General features: G+C 47.5%; 1 protein-coding gene across 3 annotated transcripts; it reads right to left on the bottom strand.

Moving 5' to 3' along the window:
• Nucleotides 1–1,595: 1,595 nt before the first annotated feature.
• Nucleotides 1,596–6,406, bottom strand: LOC109758323 (uncharacterized). Of its 3 annotated transcripts, none has more exons than XM_073510996.1 (11): nucleotides 5,390–6,386; nucleotides 5,242–5,308; nucleotides 5,107–5,162; nucleotides 4,040–4,366; nucleotides 3,729–3,939; nucleotides 3,198–3,290; nucleotides 3,024–3,121; nucleotides 2,704–2,821; nucleotides 2,531–2,616; nucleotides 2,373–2,424; nucleotides 1,596–2,280 (listed from the first exon to the last, which is right to left on the bottom strand). In XM_073510996.1, the coding sequence occupies exons 1-11, from the start codon at nucleotides 5,407–5,409 to the stop codon at nucleotides 1,768–1,770; spliced, it is 1,641 nt and encodes a 546-aa protein (XP_073367097.1). In that variant the 5' UTR covers nucleotides 5,410–6,386; the 3' UTR covers nucleotides 1,596–1,767. The 3 variants fall into 3 exon arrangements, with proteins under 3 accessions (XP_073367097.1, XP_020172765.1, XP_020172762.1); XM_020317176.3 differs by having other exon boundaries at nucleotides 5,820–6,191; XM_020317173.4 differs by having other exon boundaries at nucleotides 5,107–5,321; nucleotides 5,820–6,406.
• Nucleotides 6,407–9,744: the final 3,338 nt, after the last annotated feature.

Here is a 9,744-nt window from a genome sequence, read left to right as displayed (position 1 = left end):
GTGAAACTGTCTCTTTTCTTAAGATTCCTCAGAGCTTCAGATTTCTAGGCTTGAAAGAGCACCCCCTCTTGTGTGTCGTAGGAGCGGGAGGATACAGCGATGGAGCTCGCCGGGTGGATGGGGGGAGAGGAAGGTGGAATATGGATCACTAGAAAAGAAAGACAGATTCCATTTCGGCTGATGAACAGCGTTTCATTGTACCGCAGTTCAGGATGGGAATGGGCCGACCCGGCCCTCATGGCCCCAAGGCCAATTTGAGAAGCCACGGGCCGACCCATATAAAAAATAGTCAGTGGCCTTGTTGGCCCGATGGGCATTCCGGGTCGACCCAAATTCTTGATTTACATTGTCTTGTGCACAAATGAGATGTTAAAATTAGACACGCTTTAATGGAATCTAACTAGTGTAAGAATTAATAAAATATTTAATACATGGTAATAGGAAAAAATTAAGCCGTCTACTTGTGATTTTGTACATGCGCATTTTGATGAAACATATCAAGACAATTTTGTTGTTCATATATGTGAGCGTTCGCCGAAAATTATACAACTGACTGCATTGTAAAATTGGCTCCTACGACAAAGTCGGCAGGATGAAGACTGCGGCTGTTGTGAGCTATAAGACTATAAGGCGGGCCGGCCCCGCTGACCCAACGGGTCACTCGGTGGCGGCCCTGTTGACCCAAATCTTGTTTGAGGCCGACCCACGTGACCCATTGGCCTTGAATTTTTGGGTCGGGTCAGTGACCGGCGGGCCGACCCGGCCCATTCCCATCCTGAACCGCAGTCGTGCACATTCGTTTGCTTTGCTCCCTCGGTCCCTCCGATACCAGATACTTGTACTCTCTGTTGTGCAGTGTCGCATTGTGCCGACATAAAGGCACATCATATAGGAACACGTTGAGTGGTAATTTTGCAATGGATGGGATAAACTCCAGATCAAAGCTGGCGGGTGACGAGTGCTCCTACTAATCGGACGCACCTGCACATGGGGATGATTACGAGTGCAGCAATCGACGCAAATAAAGCTGCAAGTGGAAGGTTCTGCATCTGCATCCCAACGGGTGGCCGCAGGCTGCAGTACAATCTGTACTGCCGTGCCGGGCTCTGGCTGCAGTACAAGTGTACAACGAGCTGTACTCCCTCTCTCCGGCTATCTCGGACATGGACGCACCGAGAATGGTGGTAGTACGCAATAGTACTTCACTTGTGCCTGTGAGGGAAAATGCAGTGCAGTAGTACAACACCAATCCCTTGGTGCCACGATAAGCTATAAGTAGAATCGATGGCTACAACTTTAAGCCTGAAGAAGAGGATATACAGCCATAGATTTCCGTCAGTGTACTAAGTAGGAGTGACGTTATGCTGAACGAAGCATTGGACATGCGAGGAAGTTCCTGCAGGGTCGAACTGAGAACACATGAGATATATTGACGAGCGACTAACTCATGTGTTCTCAGGTCGCCCCCGCTGGAGCCTCCTCGCCGCAGATGGACTGCTTGATGCATGCTCAATCATCGGCGACGCGTGTTCAGAGGTAAACTGTGTTTCACTTCTTCATTTTCGTCCTCTCGGTTTCGTCAGAGATCAAACTGGTAAATGTGCAACTACTTCTCTTCTCTTGATACCAATGTGGCTCCTAAATGTACTCCAACCTTCCATGGCGAAAACCAAGTTGCGCAATTCCAAATTCAACATCTTACACTCTTTCCTTTCAGATTGCGTCCCCATGAACCCACCCTACCATTAACCGTGCAGTAGCATGTTACTAGATCCCATTACAAACACTGCTGAGAGCATCATAAATCAGCCTGGTTGTACTCTCATCGTCGCAGTAGATCACGGTCTTTTCAGGCGCCATCTTCACCAGGGCTTCTCCTGGACTGGTGATCAAAATCGAGCGCTCGCAGCCCGCCGGGCCATCATCGTCGTCTGCAGGAAAAGCGCATTCGATCCCCTTCTCTTGCAAGGCTGACAACAGGCGGCCTGCATCGACAGCTCCCCAGTGTAGCAACTGCCGGTTCGATTCATCGGACTGATCCTTCGGAGCAACCAGCACGTACTGCCCCTTGCTGAGATGGAGCTTTGCTCTCAGCCTCGCGACGGCGATGGCCTTGTCCAACTGCCTAGGCTGCAACCCAAAGGCGACGTCGGTTGGAAGCCCCACCTCGAAGTCTTCCCGTGTGTTTGGGATCTCAATGGTTTTGCCCTTGGAGTAGTACAGGTATGACCATGGAGCGTCCTCCTTTGATGGACACCGCGACTTCAAATCTTCAGGAAACTGCAGGGTAGAATAGAGCATGAGGAAATGATCGCTCGCTTCAAGAAAATCAGCTCCACCAGAAGGATGTGGGAAAATAAGTAATGGCATACCAGAACAAGCTTCGGTTTGAGAACTGACAGCAATGGATTGACTTTCCGCACCCTGTCAACAAGAAACTGGAGACTTTAGTCTACATATTCTGCTTTGTTATTGTTACTATATAAAGTGGTGAAACATAAACATAAACTTTTGAACTTTCAAAACATACTTTATTCCAGAGAGGAAAGAACATTCAAGAACTTGGATTGCCACAGGCATGAAAGGCTTAAGAGCCAACTCAGCATCAACTCCTTGCTGCACGTAAAATAATTATTAGTCTAGCGTCACCAAAAGCAGTTAAGATTATGCCACATTTGGTGATAATATTGGACACCTGTTTACCTCCAAAACAAGAAGATTCCGTTTATCTGCATGCCACCGACGAAGCAAATGGACTGCTGTGCTGTGCCTAAGGTTCCAGTCTGGACAAAATACAATGCAGGGCTCCTTCCACGCTGCCCTGACAGGATTCCAGCGTTGTTACACAGCAGAAAATGCAGGAAACAACATTTAAAAAGTAACTGAAATCCAACTGTTCTAGCATGTATAGTCGTAAATCCAACTGAAAGCTGGTGATCCTAAACTAAACAATCTTAAGGCTACCTATCATGTATAGTCGTAAAAAGTAATAACTAGCAACAAAATTTTGATAAACTTCTTACAGCAGGCCCTTTGAGTATAGATGAGGAAACAGAGATAGTTTGCCTTCCTTCAGAAGCTCCACATGGCCAAATAATGCCTCCTCCTCCCTCGAGAATAGCTGCAGGATAAATAGTGTTGCAGTAAGACCATGTTATGTTCATATGTCAAAACAACCATAGTGAGAAGGGAACGACCTTTTCTTGGCGTGGCTTACATAGCCATTCTGGCACGGCATTGGTAAAGGATATTATTTTTTCTGCTGCACCAGAAATCATAAATATGGGTACCTGACTCAAACAGGGGGAAAATGTCAGCCTAAAACAACAGATGCAAAACATGTGAGAAGACAAATGGGTGATGCAGAGAAAATATAGTGATTTGGAATGGGCATATTATTTCATATAGTAGAACTAAAGAAGCTTGATATTTATATGATTACAAGTGTAGAACTAAAACACCCTTTGTACCGCATGCATCTTTAAACACTCTTTAAAGCTAATAATCTTACAGACGGTTGGCTGCAAGTCAGGCATTGTCAACTTGACATTTCACCATTAGCAAAGCCATGCAATATCCTAAGTAAAAGTATATGCTGTTGGTATTAACAACATTACTACAAAGCCTGACTCACACAAAGCACAATAAAAATATATATTCCAACTGTTTGGATCTATTAACAAGAGTCCACTATATGATTACAAGGGGTCAAGAACTACTTCAATTACCTTCATGTCGGAAGAAAGTAACGTTTCTGATATATGTTCCAAAATTAAAAGAATAACCCCAAGTCGTCCTATTGGTATTAAAACAGAACCTCCAGATTTAATTGCGTCTGATATACATGAGCATATGAAACTGATTCTCTCAATCTCCTCTGCAATATCATCATTCTTACACAGGCATTGGACATATTCATCCTCATCAACACCATCATCCCTTGAAGATTTTAAGTAACATTCCATGCAAAAAAGAAATGCAGAAGGTTATTTTTAACACACACAAGTCATACAAAACTGAACTGCGACACACAGCATACCTCGACAGTGAGTCATCACAAAGCATTGCATTCTCACCCAGATTCTCATTATTCTCATCCATGACATCCAAGGATGAGAAATCTGAAAACAAAATGATATCATTTTCCTTCAGAGAGTTATAGTCGCAATCTAAGGCATGGGCTGACACAAACACGGTGCTTGGCAAGTAGGTAATACTTGCTCTTGGACCCTTTATTGACCAGACACAATTGCCAAGCTCCAGGCCAGAGCTAGAGGCTTTCAGCATCAACATGCCATTGAAGCAAACCTCCTCTCCGTATTTCACAGTCTGGGTTTTTCGCATGCATTCTTCTAAGTTTGTGGCACTGCAATAGGTGTAATCCAATTAAGAAAAGAAAGCAGGATGATAGAGCAGTGTTGATGTCATTATTAAGTAGTGAATCTCCTATGCAGTCATATAATTGAATGACAGCCATATGGTCCAATCTCACATATTTCCTTGCAAGAACTAAAGCTCTATTTGCATGTAACTGAGATACTAAGCATATGTAAGCATGTAGATCAGTAGATCTTTTACTCAAATGGCATTTTCAGTTGTCACCAACAACACTGGCCTAACACCAAGCTAGGTTACTAGGGATGTAAACATGTGCCCTATCAGATGTGTACATGAAATAACAGAGTCAAGTATGTATTTCATTTTCAAGTAACTCCAGGTTAAAAAAAACTATCATAGGTTACAAACTTACCATATATTCCTGAAAGTTTGGTATCTATTAAACTTTGTAATTTTCTACTTCACTAGTACAACAACAACAACAAAGCCTTTGGTCCCAAACCAGTTGGGGTAGGCTTGCTACTTGACTAGTAAAATATCGGAATTTGGCTGTTGTCAATTTATGGATCTGGTTGGATACTATTTGCTCCTAGCACACCCCCTAAGATTATCAATTTTTAATTAACCAGTAAAAACAGTTTCTAAAGGGCAAGGATAAATATGGGAAACTGGGTATATTTTGTAGCTTTCATATATAAATTTCTCTATAGTAAAAGGGTAACACGATATGCGATTCGGGAAGTATATGGCCTATTAAATAATGTGTACCTGTAGAGAGGCATCAAAGGTGCTAAATCCATTCCCTCATCTTCAATCACTATATTCTGCAACAATGACAGGAGTTTATGGAGTTTCTCCCCTTGCATCCACTTGGGTGGCCCATCTGTATCTGGCCCATAGTACCTTACAAACTCGGAGTGCATCTCCACGAGCTCCCCCATCATTAGCTTTCCAATCCTTGCAGCTAACTCTGTAACATAAACCTATTCATAGTTTCATACAGACAGTCAACAATCGCACTCTATATTTCATTGTATGCATTAGCACCTACCTATGGAGGTGAAGTTTCATGATTCATCTCACAGAAGATTTTACAAACAACATAATATGACTAAAATTTCATGATTCAAGATTAAAAAAAAATGCCAATGAGCATGCCTTTGGAATTCATACAGGAGCACACTTGTTTTCACCATTTTCTTAAAATAAAACATCAAATCCAACTGTTTTACCCCTGTTCTCCCCATTTTATACACCTCAGTAAAAAAAAACAATGAGCTAGCTCATATGTCTTTCAGACTATTGGATTTTGCATTCAGCAGGCTTCTTCTTCCAGATGATTTGAATAGATATCAACTACTCCTCTTCACTAGGGGAAAAAACAACAATCGTTCAAATTCCTAACACAAGCTGCAGCCTAAACAATAGCAGTTTGCAATCTAGGGTGCTATGCATCACAGAGCAGCAGGGATAGGAGTCACCTTGGTGTTTGCGAAGCTCGGGAGCCGGGTGAGGAAGGGGAGCCCAAGCATCCCCGTGGCGGACGACACAAGCACGGCATCCACGCCACCTGCTTTCGCGGCGGCGGACGCCGCCGGCGACCAGTAGTAGGGAACCGCGCGGATGAGGTCCCCCGCGTCACCGCAGTCCGGGCCGAGCGGCACCGGGGCGAATGCTGTGAGGGCCGAGAGGTCGACGGGGCAGTCGAGGAGGAGGCGGACCCCCTCCAGCTCCAGTAGGTGGCTCGCCGGCGAGTGGTAGCCGCCGCCGCCGCCGCTGCCGGGGGTGGTCACGCAGGTCAGTTTCATGACGGATTTGGGGCGCAGGAAGGAAGGCCAGGCAGCAGTAGCCTCTCCTTCTATGTCAGCTGCCTACTCCAGCGCCAGCGCCGCTGCTCCTTTTCCCCGTCTCGGCAAGACAGCACGAAGCGGCGGCGCGCCACCGCCGAGACCTCCTTTTTTTTTTTTTGAGGGTTCGCCGAGTTAAGCGCCGCCGTGCTGGATAGCGCACAGGCAGGCCGCGGCCCAGACTCGCCCCTTCCCCCGCGCGCTCGCTCCCTCCCGCCGCTAGTTCTTTTTCTCGATGTCTCAAAAAAAAGTTCTTTTTCTCGATTGCATTTTTTTTTAAGTTTTTTTAAACACAGTACAGACGCAAGCGCTCATATACACGCACATACACTCACCCCTATGAACGTACACACGCACACCCTATCCCTGTGAGCACCTCCGCAAGACTGAGCCGGCATTATCATCTTGAAATTTACGAAGTCACCGTAGGCACCTCGTCGTCGACGGGAACGTCTCCTCCACTGAATGTTGTTGTTGCTTTCCTGGAAGGGAGATCGGTCTCCTCGATCGTTCCTCAAGCGCATCGCCAGAAATCCTGAAATAAATCCAGAAATAAATGCGAGCACCAGGACTTGAACCTTGATGGGTTGGGAATAGCACAGCCCCTCTAACATCCACATAAAGGCTAGTTCGGTTCTAATGCAAAAAAAAATGGATTAACTCAGTGGCCATTTGTAGTAGGTTATCATATTAACAATAAAATGTCTTGATAAAGCACGACACGTAGAAAATATTTGTGCCTTCGTTACACCGCAAAGGCAATTACCTAATAGTACTACATACTTCTTCTGTTTTGGTTTACTCCCATATTAGATTTGTCTGTAGTCAAATTTTATAAACTTTGATCAAGTTTACAAAAAGAAATATTAACAATTTACCCATATGACCCAATTTCAATAATATATCGCATGTACAAGCACTATTGTGATTTGACAAACAATGTGTGGTTGTTTCATGCCTTGGTTGCCAAAGTCGAATATTAATGCACAAATGGGTATCTTAAGATATATCTAGGATATATCTTAATATTTTGTAACCATCTTATTCGCTAAACAACTTTGTTGGTTTCATTATGTTTTGTTCTACGGTTCAAGGGGTCTTTGGTTCCGGTGAATTCTCGCTTCCATCTCCGTGTCCGTGTCGTACTTGCTCCGTTGTCGTTTTCGGTAGTATTTGTTTTTGTATTTGTTTCAGGGGTTTCTGCATTCGTTTCTGCTTCCGGAAAAATATATGAAAACAAATGGCAGCTGTCAGATTCAGGGTTCCGGCAAACCCTTATGAGGTTCGAACTCTGGGGTGTGCACGAAGGATTCTCTCTCCGTAGTTCTTTCGCTCAACAATCTCACGGCCTAACTCGACGAACCCAAAGAACACGAGACACAGAGGTTTATACTGGTTCGGGCCACCGTGTGGTGTAATATCCTACTCCAGTGTGGTGGTGGTGGATTGCCTCAAGGGCTGAGGATGAACTAGTACAGTGGATGAACAGCCTCAGGAGGAGAGGTGTTCTTGAGCTCGACGAGCTGGTGGATGTGAGGATGGAATGGATCCGATCCAAGATGAGTCGATCTCCGTCCCGTCCAGTCCCGTTCTATGATGGTGGCTAGTCCTATTTATAGAGGCCCTGGTCCTCTTCTCAAATGTTAGGCGGGAAGGGATCCGACAACGGCCAAGTTTGAAGGGGGACAACTAGTATAAGCTATCCTGACAAAAGGTGGTCTTCACCTGCCAAAGGCTCTGGTGGTGACGCTGTTGTGGGCTCCGTGGTGACCTCCGTCCTGCTGGTCTTGGTCTTGTTACACCGATATGGAAACCTTTGTCTGATGCCTCGGGACTCCTCGCCTGCGCTTGCCTCTTTAGCACCAAAGAGGAAACTGGTACACTGCACCCGCTGGCGTCCGCCTGGCCTTCGTCGTCAAGGCTCACGTCACGTGAGCCTCGCGAGATGCCCTTTGCATAGATATCTCCGCTCCTCGGGAGCCAGCCTAGCGAGGCCACCCCCAGGAGGTCTTGGTGTCGTCCGCCTCGCGAGGCTTGGCCCCTCGTGAGGGTCTTGAGTTGTTGCTGCCGAAACTGGGCCATACCGGGCCGTTGGTGGAGCCACGCCGTGGGCCGCAGGCAGGCAAGTCTGGGTACCCCCGTTCCCAGGACGCTGACAGTAGCCCCCGGGCCCAAGGCGCGCTCGGACTTGGTTTCGAGGCGAAGCCAAAGGGCAAGTGTGGAGTGCCGCGGTCCCCAACCGCCTGCAACCTCGGTCGACGCGTGGTGATCGATGGTACGTGGGCGCCTCCACTTCCCCACGTGGCCTTGATACCCGCCATGCTAGGCGGCCGCCATTGCCTACACAGCTCCACCTCCATCGCTAGCAGCGCGCTCCCCCAACTCCTCCGCCTTCGAGAAAACAGCGGTCTCCTTCTCCGACCCGACCAGGATCCAACCCTCTCCATCGCCATGGCGCCGAGCCGGAAGAAGAAGGGAAAGAAGAAGCCCCAAGCCTCAGCTGAGCCGCCGGCCTTCGAGCCCGCCATCGAGCGGTCGGTGGTGCTCAACCGGGAAGGGCTGGACAAGGTTCGCCCAGCGCTCGCGCCGACTCCAATGAGTGGGGGGCGACGGTGGCTTGGCCTGCATCCCATGCTGCGATTGATAGGACGGCCACTGAGATCCCCATCCATCTTCACACCCTCTGGGCTGGCCTGATTCCCCCTTTTTCCGCCTTCTTCAACGTCGTGCTCTCTCACTACCAAGTCAATGCGCTGCACCTTGATCCCCAGTCCATCATTCTCCTTGCCGTCTTTGCCTTCGTCTGCGAGGCCATGGTGGGCATTGCTCCCTCCGTGGCTCTGCTTCGCCATTTCTTCTCGCTGCATCTGACTGATGCCCGGCAGCACTCAGGATGCTTGAGCTTCCAGGCCGTGGCGGCGACGACTGGCTCGGGGATCGACTTCGAGCTCTCGCCAGTTGTGAGCGGATTCCGGAAGTGGTGGGTGTTCGTGGACGCCGGCGTGCTCAGCCCCCTGCTCTTGCTTCCCAATGGCACCAGCTGCTCCCAGCTCCGGCTGGGGGCATGCGAGGCTTGCTGACCCGCGGCTGATGTCTACTACACAACCTTCTTCTTGTAGACGTTGTTGGGCCTCCAAGTGCAGAGGTTTGTAGGACAGTAGCAAATTTTCCTTAAGTGGATGACCTAAGGTTCACTACTAGGAAAAGGGCTATAGATAATATGGACACTAAGGGCGCACCACACATGTGGTGCGCCACTACTATATACTAATAGCGCACCATGTGTTGGTACGCCACTACTAACAAATTTTTTTTCTATTTTTTCTTCAAAACTAGTAATGGCGCACCAGGGGATAGTGCGCCATTACTAGTTTAACTAGTAATGGCGCACCACACCCTCGGCGCGCCACTACTAACAATTTTTTTTCAAAACTAGTAATGGCGCACCACACCCTCGGTGCGCCACTACTAACAAATGTTTTTTTTTCAAAGTTAGTAATGGTGCACCGTGGGTGTGGTGCGCCATTACTAGTAAGTAATGGCGCACCACACCCATGGT

This window comes from Aegilops tauschii, chromosome 3 (assembly GCF_002575655.3).
Source record: "Aegilops tauschii subsp. strangulata cultivar AL8/78 chromosome 3, Aet v6.0, whole genome shotgun sequence".
In the NCBI taxonomy this organism is placed as follows: domain Eukaryota; kingdom Viridiplantae; phylum Streptophyta; class Magnoliopsida; order Poales; family Poaceae; genus Aegilops; species Aegilops tauschii.
This window is presented reverse-complemented; position numbering and strand designations above follow the sequence as displayed.